The 22494-nt window shown below is 50.0% G+C and overlaps 1 protein-coding gene across 3 annotated transcripts in view; it reads left to right on the forward strand.

The window, feature by feature from the left end:
- The window catches only part of RPGRIP1 (RPGR interacting protein 1), a 35718-nt gene extending 13253 nt beyond the window's left edge, over nucleotides 1–22465 (forward strand). For 2 of the 3 annotated variants that reach the window (XM_048516409.1, XM_048516407.1), the window contains 15 exons: nucleotides 72–202; nucleotides 924–1078; nucleotides 1387–1557; nucleotides 3891–4008; nucleotides 4639–5094; nucleotides 6881–7029; nucleotides 7855–8188; nucleotides 11832–11998; nucleotides 13880–14041; nucleotides 14735–14870; nucleotides 16675–16769; nucleotides 19253–19445; nucleotides 20742–20826; nucleotides 20918–21048; nucleotides 22320–22465. In XM_048516409.1, coding sequence (XP_048372366.1) covers nucleotides 72–202; nucleotides 924–1078; nucleotides 1387–1557; nucleotides 3891–4008; nucleotides 4639–5094; nucleotides 6881–7029; nucleotides 7855–8188; nucleotides 11832–11998; nucleotides 13880–14041; nucleotides 14735–14870; nucleotides 16675–16769; nucleotides 19253–19445; nucleotides 20742–20826; nucleotides 20918–21048; nucleotides 22320–22438 — 2602 coding nt within the window. In that variant the 3' untranslated portion in view covers nucleotides 22439–22465. The remainder of the gene's footprint in view (nucleotides 1–71; nucleotides 203–923; nucleotides 1079–1386; nucleotides 1558–3890; nucleotides 4009–4638; nucleotides 5095–6880; nucleotides 7030–7854; nucleotides 8189–11831; nucleotides 11999–13879; nucleotides 14042–14734; nucleotides 14871–16674; nucleotides 16770–19252; nucleotides 19446–20741; nucleotides 20827–20917; nucleotides 21049–22319) is intronic. The other variant, XM_048516410.1, reaches the window with a different exon arrangement.
- Nucleotides 22466–22494: the final 29 nt, after the last annotated feature.

Below are 22494 nucleotides of genomic sequence, written 5' to 3' on the forward strand. Positions count from 1 at the left end.
ACGTTGTGCCTTCAGATAAGAGTTAAGTGGTAGATCAAGATATGGACCCGTTTCCTGCTCGGTTTCTATAGCTGCATCAACGCTGCCCGGCAAAACGTGAACGAGGCGCCCCAGAGGGAAAACAGCCCTCCTTTGGAAGAACAGCTCAGCTGGGTGATGATGGAGAAGAAACAGCTGCAGGAACATCTGGAAGAGGAAAGAGGTGAGAGATGTTGGGATAAGTTCTCCTGGTAGTTGAAGATTACCCCTTATCGTAGTTAGCAGAGCGGCACGGGTGGCTAGAACACAGCAGAAGCCCTTACCTCGTGTGCTTGGGTGTGCGTGATGGATCCCAATGTGCGGCAAGCTTACACAAAAGAAAGTCGGAATCAGTTGTAGTTTCTAATCTAATAAAAAGGGTATTTATTAGTGAACTCCATTCTGGATAGAAAGGTAGGTAGATAGAGTCACTATGCTATCCTAATCTAGCTGGATGGAGATGGATGCGAGGAGCACCCATCCTCTCTCTAGGCATGGTAGGAAGAAGAAGGAGAATGGAGAAGGGGTCGAGGAAGAAGCCGGAAGGAAGGAAGTCCCTGAGAGTATCAGTCTGACACCAAAGGGATAGAACCAGCATGATAGAGTAAAGGTGTCAAATCCCTAGGTCCCCATCTAGCCACTAGCTCTCTCTAGTAAAACCCCCTCTGTAGGTTGAGGCAGGAAACAGCGTAAAGTCCTTCACTTCCAACAAGAGACAGAGAGTTGGTGGGTTGCACGAGCAGCTTGCAGGGCCTTTGCGTAGAACAAGGAGTGGTTTCTGGGGAGAACCAGTGTTGGCTTGTGGTTAGAGTGTCATTGTGGTTGGAGAATCCTTAGGCCTACCAAAAGCATACCCAACGGTGAGCCCCTCCGCTTCAATCCAAACCTCTCTCTCTTCCCACAAGCTCGGAACAAGGAGCTGAAGGAGGAGGTAACGCAGCTGCTGGAGCGGGCCCAGAACACCAAGGACGATCAGGAGGTTGTCTCCTCACACGAGAAGGCGGCCATCTTGGAAAACCAAAGTGTGGCCATCTTGGAAAACCAAACCCCTCCTGCCCAGGTGGGACCGGGAAGAAACCAGATTTAGTACTGGGAGTGAGGGAAGTAGATTTTACGTGGCTGGAGGTTGTAGAGTAGGGTTGGCTTCCCAGGTTGAGAAATACCTGGAGATTTGGAGGTGGAGAAGGGTTAGTCACAGTTCTCTCAGAACTCTCTCAGCCCCACCTGCCTCACAAGGTGTCTGTCATGGCGAGAGGAAGGAAAAGGAGTTTGTAAGTCTCCTTGAGTCTCTTTACAGGAGAGAAAGGTGGGGTATAAATCCAAACTCTTCTTCTCCTCTTCCTCTCTGCCACGTGTTTCCTCTTGCAGGCCCCGCACACGGAGCTTCTGCCGAGAGAGACAGCACAGCAGGAGGAGGCCCAAGTTCAGCTAAAGCGCAGGCTCCACGAAACAGAGGCGGCCCATGCGGAGACGATACTGGAGTTGGAGAAGACGCGGGACATGCTGATCTTGCAACACCGCATCAACCGCGACTACCAGGTGATAAAAGAAGGACGAGTTATCCGGCAAGCAGTCGGGTCACAGGGCTTGGGAGGGTTCGGTGTATGCACAGGCAAAATATTATTTGAACAGGAGAGCCACCCTTGAGGACTGCTCGTCACGTTCTTGTCCCACAAACAAACTGCTCTCCAGAACTCAGCTCAGTGAACACCGGTTCTGTAACTTTGCCACTGACTGCGCACAGGACGGATTGGCTAGTACCCTCTGGGCATGACCCACCCTAGCAGAGGGAGGGAAGGAGAGGGAGGGGTGGCATGCAAGGGAGGGGAGTGAGTGAGGTGTGGCATGCAAGGGAGGGGAGGGGCCCCGGCATCTGGACATGGCCCACCCAACCTAGCAGAGGGAGAGAAGGGGAGGGAGGGGTGGCATGCAAGGGAGGGGAGGGGTGGGGGCCCGGCATCTGGACATAGCCCACCCAACCTAGTGGAAGGAGGGGGAGGGGAGCAGTGGTGGGATCCAAAAATTTTAGTAACAGGTTCCCTCGCCAGCCCCCCCTCAGCAAAGGGGGCAGAGGCGTACCTAGGCAAACCTGAGCCCTGGGCAAAACCTGAGTTGGATCCCCCCCCCTTGGGCAGCCACCCCACCACGACCCCAAAAAAAATGTTTTGCACCAGGTCATTTCTCAATCATCATCACATTATAGAAAATGCCCCAACTCACAAATCTGAACACAGCAACGGTGAAACACACAGGTTCTTTGATAGAGATAAAAGGTATGAAAGGCTAAGAATCAATGAATTGCGGTACCTGAAAGGGATTAACCCAGTTCAAGGAGTGACATTATTAGTCGCCATTGCTATATGGAACCTTCACGTTCAAAGGCAAGATGCCTCTCGGGGAGGCGAGGGCGTGGAGATGGAAAAGCGGACCCAATTAGTAACCCCCTCTCGGCACACACAAATAATTAGTAACCCCCTCTCGGGAGCTGGTGAGAACCTGCTGGATCCCACCTCTGGAGGGGAGGGAGGGGTGGCATGAAAGGGAGGGGGGAGGGGGGCAGACCTAATGACAGGATGCCTTTTGAAATTAATATATTGTTGAAAAATAATTTTCTTCCATACCCACGGCTTGCCTTCAGTCACACTGTGAAGATACTTTTGATATGGCAGCAGCAACGGCTGAAGCACTTTTTGTTTAAATCTGCACAGCTAATAAAATCTTGTGGCCAATCAGAAGTCCTGCTGGGCCAAAGCCTCACTGGCCTGACCCAGTTTCTTAAAACACCTGGTGGGTGCCAAGCAATGTGTTGGTAGGTGCCCCGGTGCCCCTGTGCATCTCATTGGGGGCCTCATGAGCAGCAGTGGCGTAGGAGGTTAAGAGCTCGTTTATCTAATCTGGAGGAACCGGGTTTGATTCCCAGCTCTGCCGCCTGAGCTGTGGAGGCTGATCTGGGGAATTCAGATTAGCCTGCACACTCCCACACACGCCAGCTGGGTGACCTTGGGCTAGTCACAGCTTCTCGGAGCTCTCTCAGCCCCACCCACCTCACAGGGTGTTTGTTGTGAGGGGGGGAAGGGCAAGGAGATTGTCAGCCCCTTTGAGTCTCCTGCAGGAGAGAAAGGGGGGATATAAATCCAAACTCTTCTTCTTCTTCTTCATAGAATCATAGAGTTGGAAGAGACCCCAAGAGCCATCAAGTCCAACCCCCTGCAATGCAGGAAGACACAATCAAAGCACTTCTGACAGAGGACCATCCAGCCTCTCTTTAAAAACCTCCAAAGACCTCTGGTGTAGTTGGTAAATACACAAAAGGACAGCAGCCCTAGGTTGGCTTAGGGAATGTCCAAGATGGTCGGGCTGCCCTCTGACCAGCAGAAACATCCCATTGCTTTGTGCAGGGGCTGTTGAGAGGCTGGAGCCAAAAAGGGCCTAGGTACCCGTCTGAATTGTAGGCTCAGCTGCGTCTTGTTCTCGAAGTAGGAAGCAGGGAAGAAGAAGAAGAAGAGGAGTTTGGATTTATATCCCCCCTTTCTCTCCTGCAGGAGACTCAAAGGGGCTGACAATCTCCTTGCCCTTCCCCCCTCACAACAAACACCCTGGGAGGTGGGTGGGGCTGAGAGAGCTCCGAGAAGCTGTGACTAGCCCAAGGTCACCCAGCTGGTGTGTGTGGGAGTGCACAGGCTAATCTGAACTCCCCAGATAAGCCTCCACAGCTCAGGCGGCAGAGCTGGGAATCAAACCCGGTTCCTCCAGATTAGATACACGAGCTCTTAACCTCCTACGCCACTGTTGTGCAGGGGTTGGAGAGAGGAGAATTTAGACCTCTGCCCCAGTTGTGTGCGTCAGCCTGACCTTCCGCCGCTTTTTCCAAGGGGGAGCTGGATGCCGTGATGCTGCGAGCGGAGCAGGAGAGAAAGACTCACGAGGAGAAGGAGCAGCGCATGGCTCGACTCCTGGACCTGCGCAGCGCTCGCGTCCGCCAACTCGAGGGTATGTGCGTGTGGGATTTGATTGGAAGAATGTTTTCCTTGCCCTGATCTGGGTGGCCTCATGCTGGCTTGATCTTGTCAGATCTTGGAAGCTAAGCGGTGTTGATCCCAGTTAGTACTTGGATGGGAGGCCACCCAGATCAGGGTTCATGGTCACTATGCAAAGAAAGGCAGTGGCAAACCACCTCTGAACATCTGAACAGAGAAGAAGAAGAAGAAGAAGAAGAAGAAGAAGAAGAAGAAGAAGAAGAAGAAGAAGAAGTTTGGATTTATATCCCCCCTTTCCCTCCTGTAAGGAGACTCAAAGGGGCTTACAGTCTCCTTTCCCTCCCCCCCCCCAACAAACACCCTGTGAAGTGGGTGGAGCTGAGAGAGCTCCAAAGAACTGTGACTAGCCCAAGGTCACCCAGCTGGCGTGTGTTGGAGTGCACAAGCTAATCCGGCTCCCCAGATAAGCCTCCTCAGCTCAAGTGGCAGAGCGCGGAATCAAACCCGGTTCTCCAGATTAGAGTGCCCCTGCTCTTCACCATGACACCACGCTGGCTTTCAATAGGTGTCCACGTGGGTAGGCCTTCGAATGGGGCTCAGAGGAACCAGCCTTCATGGGTTTTCTTATCTCACCTCCCCACAGGACAGTTGAAGGATGTTGCCTACGGGACCAGAACACTTTCATTTCTACCCAACGAGGGCGACGCTGCCACAGAGCCCGACCCTGACGGGATGAGCCCACGCCTGCGACGTGGCGAGAACCTCTTTGAGCTCCACGTCTCCGGCGGGGTGCTGTCGGACAAGTTGCTCCGCCTGCTGGGGGACCCAGAGCCCACCACCTTTTGCACTTATGACTTTTACGACTTCGAGACCCACTGCTCGCCCTTAGCACATGGTCCTCGGCCCCGGTACAACTTCACCTCCCAGTACGTGGTAGGGGCGGAGCCTTCGTTCCTGCAGTACGTGCAAAGGGCTGCCGTCCGCCTCGACCTCCGCCTCGCTTCTGCCGTTGATCACACCGTTCTGGCCGTCGGCTGGTTACGCTTCGGAGAAGCGCTGGGGAGCGGGGAACAGGTGCATGCCACGGCTGCACTACATGGTAAAAAATGACTCCATCCCAAAGAGTTACCAACTCCGGATTGGGATATTCCTGGAGAATATGGGGTGGAGTCTTGGGCGGCAGGATATGGAAGGAGAGGGAACTCAGAGGACCTGGGACCCTCGTACCTTCAGGACCACATTACCCCATATGTCCCAACTCGACCTCTGCGCTCAGCAGAGGCCAATTTACTGGAGGTCCCTGGCCCCTCAATGATGCAGCTGGCCTCCACGGCTCTGGCGCCGGCCTGGTGGAACACTCTTTCTCCAGCTGTCCGGGCCCTGCGGGACCTTGGGGATTTCCACAGGGCCTGTAAGACTGAGTTGTTCCACCGGGCCTTTGGAGAGACCGGCCGCTGAGGGTGTCCCTGCCCCCTCCTCTTTACCCCCATGGGCCCTAATACCATCAGGACTCATTATTTCACATTAGGAGGGTTTCGTAAGGGCGCGGGCGATGTTTTAAGATACTACTGTTGTTTTAATTATATGTATGTTTTTAGCTGATGTTTTATCTGTACCCAGCCCTGAGCCCTTCGGGGATAGGACGGTATACTAAATTTAAAATAATAATAATAATAATAATAATAATAATAATAATAATAATAATAATAATAATAATAATAATAATAATAATAATAATAATAATAATAATAATAATAATAATAATAATAATAAATGCCATAGAGTCCACCCTCCAAAGCAAGTGTTTCTTCTAGGGGAACTGATTTCCATCATTTGGAGATCAGTTGTAATTCGGGGAGCCCTCTAGGCCACAGGTGTCAAACTCGCGACCCTCCAGATGTTATGGACTACAGTTCCCATCATAACATCTGGAGGGCCGCGAATTTGACACCTATGCTCTAGGGCGGCACACCTGGAGGCTGAAAACGCTATGAAGAAGACGAAGAGAAGAATTTGGATTTACACTCCGCTTTTCTTTCCTGTAAGGTGACTCAAGGTAGCTTACAAGCTCCTTTCCCTTCCTCTCCCCACAACAGACACCTGGTGAGGCAGGTGGGCTGAGAGAGTTCTGTGACCGGCCCAAGGTCACCCAGCAGGCTTCATGTGAAGGAGCGGGGAAACAAATCCAGTTCACCAGAAAGGAGTCCACTGCTCATAGGGGAGGAGTGGGGGATCGGACTCGGTTCTCCAGATTAGAGTCCGCTGCTCTTGACCACTACACAAGGCCGAACTGTCGAGCTTCTAAAGCTATTTGTGTACATTCTGTCACCAGACCTTATGATAGCCAGGTGAGGTAGGCCCAAACTATCACAATCGCTACATTTTGGATGAAGACATGAGGGTTTTGAATGAAGACATGAGGGTTTTGGAAGACATGAGGGTTTTGGATGAAGACATGAGGGTTTTGTTGCCCATATAAGGTAGACATGACACAGCCTTCTATGTGTGTGCACCATTCACATATAAATTAGGAGACATGTCTCTGTGTAATATCTATATGTACAAAAAGCACAGGCAGGTGAAAGGAACGGAATATTGCTCTCTGACCTGCCTCCATCCCCTCAGGTGTTTTTTCTTGCTCACTTCAGCCAATAAGCCAGAGGAACAATGGAAAGGATATGGTTTGGTCTACGTCACCTGTGCTCTGTGGAGGCCTTAGGTGCATGTTGCGCTCAAGTGGGGTCTCTTGTGGTTAGTTGTGGAGCTGTCGACAAACCTGACAACATTTCTGCCTGTCCCTTCTGCCTCCTGGATTTGTGGTGCAATCCCTACCTTCCAACCCTGCCTGCCCAATCCCCACCACACCTTCGCCCACATCACTGCAGGTCCCAACGGTGAGGACTATGGCCTTCTGGAGTACTGGGTGAGGCTTCGCTTCCCGATGGAGCAGATCCTGAGGCAGCACTGCCAGAGAACCAAAGCCTTGGGCTACCTGTCTCCAGGAGTTCCACAGGCTCCTGTCTCCCAAGACGGGGTGAGGACAGGGGAACTGGGGCCTAGCGAGAAATGATTCGCACGTTGAGTTCTCTTGTCCTTATGGTTGTTGTGAAACAAACTTAATATAAACAATCACAGAGCGATCTGATCACAAGATTCCTTGCTGGTATCTAAAGTTCCCATTCACTTTGATGGAGGAATCAAATCCTCCATTGAAATGAATGGGTGTTTGCTTGCTAAAACCACCTTTGCCTGAACACAAAGCATTACAAGCAGTGGGTGAAGACTTTTTGTTGTTTTGTTTATCATTCCCTCCTTCCTGACCAATGTTGTTATTTATTTTTGTGCCTTTTAGGTTCTGCTTTTTAACTGTTTTTTGCGACATATGTTTGGAAGGAAGGTCGATGTAAATGGTTTTAAAATGTGATTTTCAATATTTATGTTGTAAATGGTTGGTCACTTTGGTGGCCCTTCTGAGGGCAGAAAGGCGGCATATACATTTTGTAAATACTACTCTTATTACTACTAATAAGCATGGAATCTCAGTCGGGAAGCCGCCATCTCCTATTAGCTCCCATTGGAAACAATGGGGGATGGGGGACGCCTTTTGGGAGTCCATAACTTTGGACCCCTGAACCAAACCTCACCTAACTTGGGTGGTATTATCAGGAGCATCTTCTGAAAAATCTCTGAAATTTTGGTGCTGCTAGTCTACAAACTGTGCCCCCTGCAGGCCAAAAACTGAAAAACATAAAAAAAACACAAATGAACCTGAAATTTTTGCAACTCCACTAGGGGGCGCCCGGGGACATAGGGTACCCCATGTCCCCTAGGTAAATACGCCACTGCCTTTCCCTCACAGGTGCTGGGCCCAGGGTGGAATGAGCTCACCATTCGGATTGAAAGCTGCGCCGGCCTGCGCAGCCGCTGGATCGGCTCCCAGCCCAGCCCATACACCATGTACCAGTTCTTCACCTTCCCGGATCACGACACCGTCATCGTTCCATTCAGCAACAACCCTCACTTTGGAGACGTGCGCTCTTTCCCTGTACGGGTCACGCTAGAGCTTCAACATTACTTGCGCCGGGAGAGCTTGTGGGTGTACGTGTTTGACGATGAAGACACGGAGCAGGGGAATTACTTGGGCCAAGCCCAGATCCCGCTATTGCCATTAGCGCATGGACGCACTATCGCAGGTCAGACACGTAGACTCCTAGTCCGTATACCAAGTTACCTAGGCCTTTGAATCTTCCTCGCTACCTTTGTTTTTCTGGGGAGTGCTTTTGGCTGAATGGCCACTGTCTGTTATCTATCTAGCTGTGTTTGTACCTCCCTTACTTTAAAGAGATTAGCACAGCATAAATCTGTGATGGCGAACCTATGGCACGGGTGCCAGAGGCGGCACTCAGCGCCCTCTCTGTGGGCACGCGTGCCATCATCTCCCCCTCCCCCTTCCCCTTCCCCCGACCAACTGACAGGAAAGGGAGAGGAGCATCCCTCTCCCCCCCACCTCTCCCCCCCACCTCTCCCCCTTCCCCCGCCAGGCCCTCAGTGTAATTAGTGTAATTATTTCAGGGAGATTATTAGCATTAAACTTCAGATCTAGTTTTGGGGAAGCAGTGCAGGTAACCCTGTTAAGTACTGTTAAACCCCACTGATTTTCAAAGGAAGAACTAAAGTGCGATCCTTTACCTGGGAGTAAGCTCAGTTGCTGGCAATGGGGCTTGCTTCTGAGTAAACCCTCCCAGGGTTGTGATTCACCCATTTGAAACATTGCACGGTTGCTTCAAAGCAAAGCCACCAACTACCACCAAGCTTACTCCCGACTAACGCGCACCTTGGAGCCAACCGTTTTTTCTAAACTAAAACCTCAGTATGCAGGTTAAATTGCCGTGCTGGCACTTTGCGATAAATAAGTGAGTTTTGGGTTGCAATTTGGGCACTCGGTCTCGAAAAGGTTCGCCATCACTGGCATACATGATCCTTCCTTCTTCATTCTATCTTCACAACAAGCCTGTGCGGTCAGCTAGTCTGAAAGAGCTGCTGACCTATTGTTCACCCAGAAACATTCCTTGACCGAGTAAGGATTCGAACCCAGCAACGCCACCCTCCAGTCCAAAACGACACCCCATTGGCTTAACAGACGACTCAGTTCTAGGCACATTCACGTGGAAATGCTCTCCAAATTTAAAGTGCAAAGATTTGGGGGTGGGGGGAGGGAAAGATTTATTTCCAGAAGAGCGCAGCCTCCGCTGCAGCAAAACGACAGTCTCAAAATAAAGTTGTAAGTTCCACTGTTAGATACGGCAGGTGGGTTGGCTTCGTGATTTATAAATAGTTAAGACCACTCGTCTACCCTAACTCTGTCGGCAGGGGTGTACCGCCCAGGGGGACTTGTGGGGTCAAATGTTTCGGGCTGCAGCCATTTAGTCACGTGGAGGGTGGAAAATCACCCCCCCCCCCCGCACACACACATACCCTTCCTCCTTCCCTGATGACCTGGTGCAAAAAAAGTTGTTTGGTCGTGATGGGGGAGGGCGGCCAGCTATACTAGGGGTGGGGATAGTCAGGTATTGCACTGGGGTACATTTTCCCTAGATCATTGGTGACGAACCTATGGCACGGGTGCCAGAGGTGGCACTCAGAGCCCTCTCTGTGGGCATGCACACAGAGTGCCCCCAAACAGCGATACTCATTGGCTGAGAATGTTTCAACGGCTGTCGCCGACGCTTCTGATTGGTCGAAGGCACCACCGGAGTACTTCCCCTTTCTCTTTGCGGTGACAGGTCAGTTTCCACGCAGGTTCAGCAGCTTTGAAGTTTCTGCTGCTTGGTGCCATCAAGCTACATGTTAAATTGCGGCTACTCCGGTGCGCCCGCCAAAGCCACACACACACACACACACACAATAATTCTTATTATTTAATTAACCCAATGCTGGATGGACACAAGCCTATGCATGTGTTTATTTGGAAGTTGCCCACAAAACTGGATGCACAACAGCCCTGTACAGCAGGTCTTCGTTGTTATCCCATTATTGCAAATGGGAGACTGTGGCTGCTCAGTGGATTCACAGCAAAAAGATGATTCGAAATCCGATGCTGTAATACAGAGTCCACACGTGCAGATTAAAGCACTTTCAATCCACTTTCACAATTGTTTGCAGGTGGATTTTGCTATTTCGCACAGTAAAATCCAGCTGCAAAGTGCATTGAAAGTGGATTGAAAGTGCATTATTCTGCATGTGCGGAATGCACACAGAGTGCACGCAAACAGAGTGCCCCCCCCCCCACATCTAGGCTGGCCTGGGGCGCTGGGCTCGATTATTAACATTAAACCTAAGACCTAGTTTTGGGGAAGCAGTGTAGGTAACCCTGTTAAGTGCTGTTAAACCCCACTGATTTTCATGGGAAGAACTAAAGTGTGATTCTTTACCTGGTAGTAAGCTTGGTTGCTGGCAACGAGGCTTGCTTCTAAGTAAACCCTCCTAGGGTCGTGATTCACCCGTTGGAAGAGTTGCACGGTTGCTTCAAAGCAAAGCCACCGACTACCACCAAGCTTACTCCCGAGTAACGCACGCCTCGGAGCCAACCATTTTTTCTAAACTAAAACCTCAGTATTCAGGTTAAATTGCCGTGTTGGCACTTGGCGATAAATAAGTGGGTCTTGGGTTGCTGTTTGGGCACTCGGTCTCGAAAAGGTTCGCCATCACTGCCCTAGATACACCTCTGTCTGTCATCCTCCCGACAACTATCCATCAACTATGCTGTCATTCTGCATCGTCCCTCCTATCAAAAAGTAAGGAACTCTGCCCACCTTTAGACAGTTCCCTTAGCAGGAGACCGTATCGGGGTGGGATGGGTGGTTTTCCAGAGGTTTATGCTGGTGCTTGCCATCTGAGTAACCGCTTAGTTGTTAATGAGTTTTGTGCTATTTTTATCCATGGAATGTTTCCACTATGTGTGTACATTGCCCTGAGCCTAGCCCTGGCCAGGAATGGGTAGGATATAAATGTGGCATGTAAATAAATAAAACTAAAATAAGACCCACGGTAGCCTGATCTCGTCACGTCTTGGAAGCTAAGCAGGCTCGGCCCTGGTTAGGGCTTGGAAGGGAGACCACTTGGGAATTCCAAGGTTGCTATACAGAGGCTGGTAGACTATCTCCGGTTATCTCTTGGCTTGACAACTCTATGGGGTCACCGTAAGGCAGCTGTGACTCGACAGCACTTTGCACCAACTCCTAATAACTACCAGGTGCACCAATTTTACGGGGGGCATTCATTGAAAATGCTGGGGGGAAGAATTAGGACTAATAAAAGGAAACACTTCTTCACGCAACGTGTGATTGTTGTTTGGAATATGCTGCCAGAGGAGGTGATGATGGCCACTCACCTGGATAGCTTTAAAAAGGACTTGGACAGATTTATGGAGGAGAAGTCAATCTATGGCTACCAATCTTGATCCTCCTTGATCTCAGATTGCAAATGCCTTAGCAGACCAGGTGCTCGGGAGCAGCAGCAGCAGAAGGCCATTGCTTTCACCTCCTGCACGTGAGCTCCCAAAGGCACCTGGTGGGCCACTGCGAGTAGCAGAGTGCTGGACTAGATGGACTCTGGTCTGATCCAGCAGGCTAGTTCTTATGTTCTTATGTTCTTAAGGGAAATATTGGGGGCAACACCAGGGCAGGCCCGCTGTAGCACCGGGTGCCTTGCGCGAACTGGGATATTTCACTTGCCCCTTCAGGGATATTTGGACCATGCGGAAACGGCCTCTGAATTCTGACATGGTTCATATCTAAATACGGACCCCTCCCACCTCCTCTTTCTCTCCTTCTCCAGGCGACTTCGTGCTCACAGACCCATCCGCGAATCCCAACGGGTCCGTCAGCCTGAGCCTGGAGTGGCGGCTTCTTTACGAACCCCCAGAGGATTCCCTCCAGCCGGCGTCCTCGGACCGGTCTTTGGAGCTGCAAATCGAGAAGGAGCAAGCCACGTTGCAGAGCCAGGTGGCGGCGCTCGAGCTGAGGATCCGCCTTTGGCTTTTTGGGCCATACTGGGCAAAATCCTTGCTGGATAGAGAAAAACGGTGGGGTAGATGACGGCAGATGTGAATGCTGCCAAAAGGTCAAACTATCAGCCTTGTCCAGTGGTGGGATCCAAAAATGTTAGTAACAGGTTCACACGGTGGTGGGATTCAAACTGTGATGTAGCGCCAATGGGGTTGGGCGGGGCACGATGGGGGCGTGGCCGGGCATTCCGGGGGTGGGGCATTCCTGGGCGGGGCTGTGGCAAGGACGCAGCTGCTGCGCCGGTCCTTGGGCAGGAAACGAATGCACGCAGGCGCAGGCTGCCACGCACGCCGGTGCACCTCCTGCTAGACTGCTTCGAGTTCTGTGCACTACTGCTGAGAGGAGGGGCGTAACTAAGGCAAAAATCACGTGGCAAAATCACCAATTAGTAACCCCCTCTCGGCACACACAAATAATTAGTAACCTTCTCTCGGGAACCTGTGAGAACCTGCTGGATCCCACCTCTGGCCTTGTCTTTTTAGCTCAGGTGCCATTTTGCCCTGGTGGCGGATCATCCTTCTCCTGACCTCAGGCTAGCCTGATCTTGCCAGATTTCTGAAGCGAAGCAGGGTCAGCCCTGATTAAGTAATTGGACGAGAGACCACCAAGGAATAGCAGAGTTGCTATGCAGAGGTACACAGTGGAACGCACTACCTGGGAGTGTGGTGGAATCTCCTTCTTTGGAGGTTTTTAAAGAGAGGCTGGATGACTATCTGACAGGAGTGCTTGGATTGTGTGTTCCTGCATGGCAGAGGGTTGGACTTGGACCCCAGTGGAACCTCCTCGGGGTCTCTTCCAACTCTATCATTCTAAGAAACCACCTTGGAACGTCTCTTGCCTTGAAACCCTACTGGGTTGCCGTAGAGTTGGCTGCAACTTCATGGCACCCAGGAGCTATGCTATTGAGAGAGGCCTGGACTCAAATTGCTTCTCAGCCACACCACTCTCCCTCAGGAGATACCAGAGGTGGGATCCAGCAGGTTCTCACCAGTAACCTACGAGAGTGGGTTACTAATTATTTGTGTGTGCCTAGAGGGGGTTACTAATTGGGTCCACTTTCCCATCTCCACGCCCTCGCCTCCCCGAGAGGCATCCTGCCTTTGAACGTGAAGGTTCCATATGGGAATTGCGACTAATAATGTAACTCCCTGAACTGGGTTAATCCCTTTCAGGTACTGCAACTCATTGATTCTCAGCCTTTCGTGCCTTTTATCTCACCAGTCTCTACCAAAGAACTGGCGTGTTTCACCATTGCTGTGTTCAGATTTGTGAGCTGGGGCATTTTCTATAATGTGATGATGATTTAGAAATGACCTGGTGCAAAAAAATTTTGGGGGGGTCGTGGTGGGGTGGCTGCCCATGAGGGGGGCATCCAACTCAGGTTTTGCCCAGGGCTCAGGTTTGCTTAGGTACGCCTCTGCCCCCTTTGCTGAGGGGGGGCTGGCGAGGGAACCTGTTACTAAAATTTTTGGATCCCACCACTGGGAGATACTATTAGAAGGACTGGACTGGGCACTGTCTCTTAGTACTAGCATAGACAGTCTTCAGAGGGGGCAATAAAGCTTTTAAAAAGGGAGAGGTTAGGCCTGGCTGTGTTCTGGTTCCCAGGTCTCCCTGTTTAGCAAGAGGCCTTGTGGCACAACCATTCATTGCCAGGGAGAAACGAGGAGGGGGGAATGGCGGTGCAGGCTGGAATTGGGCCTGCACCCTGCCGGCACTTCCAGTGAAAACCAGAAGACACATTGTGGACGCTGCCTATTGGCCTTTACCCTGTGGAAAACGCCAAACCGATTTACTCTCGTGTCTTTGCGCTCCCAGCGCCAGAGGAAGAAGCCACGTCTCGGCCCGTCGGAGCCTGACAGACATCGTCAGAAACCTGCCGAACTAGAAGATGGAAGCAGGGGACAAGCCCGACTGAGTTCAGCGCCAGAGCAAAGAAGACACGCAAGAAAGGAGGCAGTGGATAGCACCATCCAGGAGGTGTGAGAGAACACACAGGCTTAGTATAGGCTGACCAGACGTCCCACTTTTGGCGGGACAGTCCCGCCTTCACACAATTTGTCCCGCAGGTTATTTCCATTGTCCCGATTTTTGGGAGGCTGCAGCACGCCTTCTGGGGTGCAAGGCAGTGCGCTCCTGTGGCCGCGCGCGCATGTGGCCGCCTACCCACGTCCCGGTTCACAAAGGTGACCATCTGGTCACCTTAGCTTAGTAGACCCTTGTTAGTTCGGCAACTCGTAATTTAAGCATTGAGTCCAGGGGTCCCAGACATGGTATCTGTGGGCATAGTGGTACCTGCTAACATCTTTCCTGATGCCCACCTGGTGTTTTTAGAAAGTGGTCAGGGCCAGGTAGGTCCGGCACAGCTTCAGACTGACTGTGCAGATGTTTTGAAAACCGCTTTGGCAACAGCTGCCGCCACAGACCACGAATCTTCGCCATGTGACCAAAAAAAGCTTCGGCGGTCATTTTTTGACTGGCTCTCCAGAGGCTGCTATTTTCTGGCAGCCATTTTGGGCTGTGTCAGTATTTGAAAAGGTGCCTGCAGGCTCAAAAAGATGGGGGATCCCTGGGTTATGCCGTTGCTTGAATTCAGGGGTGTCTGCAGGTTTTCCTTTACAAGATTTAGAAACTTGTTCTTATGCCCTATCCAAGGAAATGTTTATATCCCAGCAGGGGGCACTGGAAAAGCTTAAAGAGGAAGAAGAAGAAACGCCAGCTGTTGCAGAGGAGGGCTGGCCGACAGGACGCCAAGATTCAGAGGCCGAGTCACGCGTATCCACAAAGACAGCCATGGCGGAGGACACGGGTATGAACGAAAGGGCCAGTGTGATGCCCAAAGACTAGAGCAGGCAGAGATCATTTTTCAAAGGCAAGAAACAGAGGCGCAGGGAAAGAGGACTAAATAATAACAATAACAACAATAACAATTTATTTATTATTTACTATTTACTATTTACTATTTACTATTTATTATTTATTATTTACTATTTACTATTTATTATTTATTATTTATTATTTATTATTTATTATTTATATTATAATATTATTATTTTTCATTTTTCATTTTTGGTTTGTTTGTTTGTTTGTTTGTTTGTTCGTTCGTTCGTTCGTTCGTTCGTTCGTTCGTTCGTTCGTTCGTTCATTTGATTTAATATACCGCCCCATCCCCGAAGGGTAAAACAGCCGGTGAGCTTGTGTGAAGTCATCCGTGCTTAAAACGTCTTGTTACAAAGTCTGTTGCAACAGAAAGAGTGTGTGTTATGCACATTCACCCCCTGATAACTCCAATTTTTTTTAAAAAAGCCGTTGTGCTGTAGTGCTGACAGCGCCAGACCCAGGTTCGAATTCCCACTCTGCCATGGAAACTCATGCACACTGGAAAGGCATGTTTGCCAAAATACAGCTAGGGGATGCAGGCTTTTCTTGAAATTAAATAACAAAGGAAACCCGCACTGCCGCTTGTCATAACATTCATTTCATTTCACAACTTTTGATTTGTATTTTGTCTTAATGTACCTTTCCCCTCCATTATATATATATATATATTTCACATACCCGCAAAGGTTCTGGCGCTTACCCCTGGGGGTGCACAAACCCCAGATTGAGAACCACTGTCTGGCTTATATACATTTATGGAGGAGCTGTGTTGCCTGCTAATTCAATGGGACCTCCTTGGCTAGAGGCAACACAGACCTGTGAACCCACTCAATGACCAGCCCTGGATTTCAAGAATCAGAAGCCTTTATTGAATTGGAATTGGACACCACGCGCCTGGCATTGCAGAAGCCAATTCAGATCCATCACTCAGTTCCCCACAGAATAACCCCTCTGGATCCAAACCCCTACCTTCCCCTTTCCACGTAATGCAAAAGCGGGGAAAGTGTGGAAAACCAAAAGTACTCCCCAAGGCCGGACGGGAGATAGCCAGCCATCTGGCCGAGAAGACCAGAGATTCCTCTGTTATTTAAGTACCAAGCAGACAGGAGGGAAAGGAAAATAGCACAGAACGCAGAGGCCCCTTTCAGGTAACCGAGGCCTAGCGTTGAGCATCCGGAGCCAACCTAACACACAGTTCTGTCTGCCAGTTTCTTGGGAGCGACAGCACGATGCCTTCATTACCTGCTTGCTGGCTCTTTGGAGGCATCTGGTTGGCTGCATGTGAGAAACGGGATGGTAGACTAGATGATGATGAAGAAGAGTTTGGATTTATATCCCCCCTTTCTCTCCTGCAGGAGACTCAAAGGGGCTTACAATTTCCTTGCCCTTCCCCCCTCACAACAAACACCCTGTGAGGTGGACGGGGCTGAGAGAGCTCTGAAGAACTCTGGCCCGCCGAAGGTCACCCAGCCGGCATGTGTTGGAGTGCACACGCTAACCTGGTTCACCAGATAAGCCTTCATAGCTCAAATGGCAGAGCGGGGAATCAAACCCGGTTCTCCAGATGAGAGTGCACCTGCTCTTAATCACTACACCACGCTGGCTCTCAGCTGAAGCCGGTTGAGATGTTGTCTGAGCTTCTGTGGACCTCTGCTTATCTTGAAAGAGAGGTTAATGAGGCTCTGGAAAGAAGGTAGTTTATTGGGTAATGGTCTCTCCCTTTTTGTCCACAGCCTCTGAAGAACCGGACAGTACCAGCGATGCGCCAACAACAGAGAGCGACGAAGTGGTGATTTTAACCCCTGCGCCGCCGGAGCCTCCAGACCTGGTAAACGCAACGTCTTCTCTTGAATTGGGGTGTGGGACACAGCAAAAGCAACTGGAACTTCGACTAAGTTGCTGCCAAGGAACCTCAGCAAGCCTTTATTGGCATAGACAACAGTACAACAATAATAAAAAACGGATTAAAAAGCATATACAATACAGGAAATAAATGTTAGGTCGAAGGAAATCTACAGGCGTTTAGTCATTTCCAGGAGAAAGTCTGCCACTATCATACAGAGAGAAGGATCAGGATTGTCCAACAAGTAGTGTAATCTAATTAAATCGGGGAGATGGGGTAAATGTAAAGGAGTAAGATTCACATACTTGGATCTGATTTCCTTGAATCTGAGACAGTGTAGTAATTGGTGGGCCAGAGATTCAACTGAGCCATTGTTACATGGGCACAATCTTTTAGCCTTTTCTTGCTTATTAAATCTGCCATGTAACAAGGCAGAAGGCATAACATTAAACCTGGCGAGCATTATGGCTCTCCTTTGAGCAGGGTTTATCAAGCAATACAGGTAGTGTGCCAAGTTGCTGCCAAGGGCTCCAGAATAGGATTCTTTGACCTTTTTCAGCTTGTGGGCACCTTTGGGATTCTGACACACACACACACAATGTCCAGCATCAGAATGTCCAAAGGTGCCCTCAGGTTCAAAAAGGTTGTGGACCCCTGGAATAGACAGTGGCAAGAGGTTTCAGCATGAGACACATTCATGGGCTCATTTTGAGCCAGTGTGGTGTGGTGGTTAGGAGCGGTGAACTCTAATCTGGAGAACCAGGTTTGATTCTCCACTCCTCCACAGGAGTGGCAGACTGTCATCTGGTAAGCAGGATTTGTTTCCCTGCTCCTACACATGAAGCCTGCTGGATGACCTTGGGCCAGCCACAGTTCTCTCAGAACTCTCTCAGCCCCATCCACCTCACAAAGTGTCTGTAGTGGGGAAACGAAAGGAGTGTAAGCTACGTTGAGATTCCTTACAGGAGAGAAAGGCAGGGTGTGAATCCAAATTCTTCTATCCTAAGAACATAAGAACTAGCCTGCTGGATCAGACCAGAGTCCACCTAGTCCAGCACTCTGCTACTCGCAGTGGCCCACCAGGTGCCTTTGGGAGCTCACGTGCAGGAGGTGAAAGCAATGGCCTTCTGCTGCTGCTGCTGCTCCTGAGCACCTGGTCTGCTAAGGCATTTGCAATCTCAGATCAAGGAGGATCAAGATGGGTAGCCATAGATCGACTTCTCCTCCATAAATCTGTCCAAGCCCCTTTTAAAGCTATCCAGGTGAGTGGCCATCACCACCTCCTGTGGCAGCATATTCCAGACACCAATCACACGTTGCGTGAAGAAGTGTTTCCTTTTATTAGTCCTAATTCTTCCCCCCAATTTATTTGCTTCACTTTACTACTACCCTATTCATTTCATTTTAACCTTTAATGGCATATAAATTATTTCCATTTAAAAGAGAAAACTTTTAAAACATTTAAATATGGGTGTTTAAAATGCTTTCCAAGAATTTAGCCACTGCCAAGGTGATCGATGGATTACAGTCACTTAGCAGAAAGTGAGTGGCCTGGAACTTGGAGTGCTCAAGTCTTGGAAGCAGCAGAGGGTGAATTAAAATCATGGGCAGGTTACTGTGAAGACAGCATTCCAGAAGAATATGAGTTATGGTTTCTATAGATCCACATCCGCAACGGCATAGTCTCTGATGTTTAGGGATCTGGAGGTATCTCCCTGAGGTTTCTGCTGATGGGAAAATATTGAGGCGTGCTAGCATGAATGCACGACGTTGGTTAATGGATAACAGAGATGAGAGATATTTAGCTCTTGCTCTGTAACTTGGTTGTATTCCGAGGGAGTGGGGAGAGCATACAGCCGCCTTTGTTGGATAGAAACGATGATGTTCCAGACCCCTCAGTCTTTCGCGGATCTGATTGAAAATATGCAGTTCACTATCAGTCCCAACATTGTCCAAATCAAATCCTATGGTTCTGATTTTGTTCTCAATGACTTTGAAACTACTACCCTATTTATTTACTTCACTCATGCCCTACTCTTTCTCCCCAACGGGCACCAAAAACAGTTCATGTCATTTGCCTGTCCTCCGTTTTATCCTCAAAACAACCTGTGAGGCAGGTTAGACCAAGAACATGTGACTGACCCAACTTTCAATGGCAGAGTGGGTATTCAAACCTACGTCTCCCAGACATCAGTCCAACATTCTTACCACTACACCACACTGCCTACTCCACATCCACTGATCCTCTGAACACTGGGAGGGCATTGCCGGCGCTCCCAGCCCCAATCATCAACATTTTAGAGGAGGCTGATTCTGCCCAATGGATCTGGTAAATCTCCAAGCACAGATCTGGGTGATCCAACAAGACCCCATTTAATCATATTGCCCTTCCACCCTAATTTCTGTGGGGAAAAAGTTTCGGCCAAGCTACTTTTCAACAGGGGACTTTGTTTCATTCTCCTTTGCAGCTTTTAGACAGAATTCGTGTGGAGGTGGTATCTCTGAGCTTACACCCAGACAGCGAACCGGTTTCTAACGAGGCCATCCAGCAACTCTATGTGGAGTACCGATTCCCGGGACTGCCACTGGCCGAAACGGAGACCCCCTTCTCATTACGGAAGCCCCTCGGAGGCCAGGAGATCTACTTCCACTTCAGCAAGGGTGAGCATGTAATAGGGTTCTTATGACATTTGAAATCTGTAGTCGGGAGAGGACTGTATCTAAAGTGCGTGATTAGCTAAACGCCGAATCCGCTGCCTGGGTCCAGAGCAGACAGAGTGGAACCGGGAAGAACTTGGGCCATAATTCCAGCCTCTGCCCAAATTCTCATGCTTGAAAATGTCCATTTTTGTTTTCCAAACATTGGCAGTCCTAGACAAATTTGGAGACCTGAAGTGAGGCTGAGTCCTACTCCTGTGTAATAAACTGAGTCCGTTAATAACAACGAAAGTGTAAGAAAAACTTTCCAATTGCTTTCAATAATGTCAAGTGTCCAAACACCTTGAATCAACTATTTGATCCAGGTCACTTGTTCTAAATTATAATGCTGTTCAGATACCACCTGTTTTGTGATTAAACCTATGAGCAGAAGAACGCTCATTTTGCCAACAGTAGTGGTTCCCAAGTTACAAGGAACACACATACCATTAGGGTACACTTGATTGATTCTTCGTAGGCGCATTGAATAATTATCGCGTTACAGGCAACAGGTGTGCAATTGAATGTGTGATGCAAACCCCATAGCGAACTGGCCCCTCATTTTGTTCATAAACTGAACGCACAGTTCGCTTTCTTACAAACAGATGTATGTGTGGACAGGATGTTTGCACATTCTCTGCTTTTCCACATGCTGAATAAATCCTCTTTCAGAGCACTTTAAAACTGGATATTATTACAAAATCCACTTGCAAAGGATCGCTGAAGTATTTTTTAAAGTAGATTGGAAGTACATGTTTAAAAATGCCCAATATGTGGCGAGGGCTTCAGCCGTCTGGTGGAAGATTTCCCCAGAGGCAAGAAACTTTCCCTCAGTGGCGTAGTGGCTAAGAGCAGGTGCATTCTGATCTGGAAAAACCAGGTTTGATTCCCAGCTCTGCCGCTTGAGTTGTGGAGGCTGATCTGGGGAATTCAGACTAGCCTGTGCACTCCCACACACGCCAGCTGGGTGACCTTGGGCTAGTCACAGCTTTTCGGAGATCGCTCAGCCCCACCCACCTCACAGGGTGTTTGTTGTGAGGGGGAAAGGGCAAGGAGATTGTAAGCCCCTTTGAGTCTCCTGCAAGAGAGAAAGGGGGGGATATAAAACCAAAATTCTTCTCAGGGAAAGTTTGCTTCTGTCAGAAGAAAATTCTTCTGCTAGTGGAACAGTTTTGCAAGATACTTGTATGTCCTTTGCGTGGACACATGGACTTAACCTGAATAAGCTCTAATGCAAAACCCATCCTTTCTTCCCTTCAGTTATTAAACTGGATCCAGACCCAGCCAGCATTCAAAGGCAGCTGATGTTTGCCATGCTGGCGGCGGAGGAACCACAACATAGCCAGTGAGCATCACCACCTCCTGCAGCTGGGCAAAGAAGAGGTGTTGGAGGAAACCCAGGCCTCTGGAATCACGGTGTCTTCCCTTCAATGCAGGCTGCAGTTCGTAGTGGTGAGCGAACCTCTGCCCGGGACTGGCGGAGAGTGTGAAGACGTGGGCTATGCCTATCTGGATCTGCGGGAGATCCTTCTGACAGGAAGTGATGCGATGGCACGGAACCTGCAGGGTAAGAAGCCCGCCCCCAGCGAAGGCTAGGAAACCTACAGCCCTGTTGTGCTTGTCACAGGGGGAGGCAGACTTCCGCATTTCAAAGCGGACCCCAAATCATTGCAAAGAGATTGGATTTATACCCCACCTTTCTCTCCTATAAGGAGACTCAAAGGAGCAGCAGTGGCATAGGAGGTTAAGAGCAGGTGCACTCTGATCTGGAGGAACTGGGTTTGATTCCCAGCTCTGCCGCCTGAGCTGTGGAGGCTTATCTGGGGAATTCAGATTAGCCTGTGCACTCCCACACACGCCAGCTGGGTGACCTTGGGCTAGTCACAGCTTCTCGGAGCTCTCTCAGCCCCACCTACCTCACAGGGTGTTTGTTGTGAGGGGGGAAGGGCAAGGAGATTGTAAGCCCCTTTGAGTCTCCTGCAGGAGAGAAAGGGGGGATATAAATCCAAACTCTTCTTCTTACAAGCTCCTTTCCGTTCCTCTCCCCACAACAGACACCTTGTGAGGTAGGTGGGGCTGAGAGAGTTCTGAGCAAGCTGTGACTAGCTCAGGGTCACCCAGCAGGAACGTAGGAGTGTGGAAACACATCTGGATCGCCAGATAAGCCTCCGCCACTCAGGTGGAGTGGGGAATCGAACCTGGTTCTCCAGATTAGAATCCACTTGCTCTTAACCACGACACCACACTGACTCTCTTCATGTCGTGGAGGCTGCTCACCAGTGGCACAAGAATCGCAAGTAACGCAAAATCCTTCTCCTGACCTGGATGGCCCAAGCTAGCCTGACCTTGTCAGGTTTCTGAAGCTAAGCAGGGGGTCGGCCCTGATTAAGTAATTGGAAGGGAGACCACTAAGGAATAGCAGAGTTGCTGAGCAGAAGTACACAGTGGAACGCACTACCTGGGAGTGTGGTGGAGTCTTCTTTGGAGGTTTTTAAAGAGAGGCTGGATGGCCGTCTGACAGGAGTGCTTTGATTGTGTGTTCCTGCATGGCAGGGAGTTGGACTGGATGGCCCTTAGGGTCTCTTCCAACTCTATGATTTCCCCATGCTTACCAGCTTGTCATTTCCAGAACACAATTGTGCTGCGCCTCCTTCTGGATCCGAGTTCTGCAACCTGCAGCTCTCCAGATGTTCATTGGCCATGGTGACAGGGGCTGATGGGAATTGTAGTTCATGAACTTCTGGAGAGCCGCAGGTTGCAGACCCCTGTTCTGGATCTACCAAAACCCGAAAGGGCAGGGTTCTAACTCTCCATCTTATGTCTCCCCTGCGCTTTCAGTTGTCAGTCCCCTTGACCCCAACACCAGCATCGGCCAGCTGAAAGTCTCCGTGGAAGCGGCGGGCGCTCTGCGACTCGTCTATTGGGCAGGCAAAAGAGCAAGCGACCGGGGTGTGTGAGAAGCACCGAACCAAACGGGGGGGGGGGGGGGGGGACGCACAGAACGTCACTTGAG

This window comes from Sphaerodactylus townsendi, linkage group LG15 (genome assembly GCF_021028975.2).
Source record: "Sphaerodactylus townsendi isolate TG3544 linkage group LG15, MPM_Stown_v2.3, whole genome shotgun sequence".
Lineage (NCBI taxonomy): Eukaryota > Metazoa > Chordata > Lepidosauria > Squamata > Sphaerodactylidae > Sphaerodactylus > Sphaerodactylus townsendi.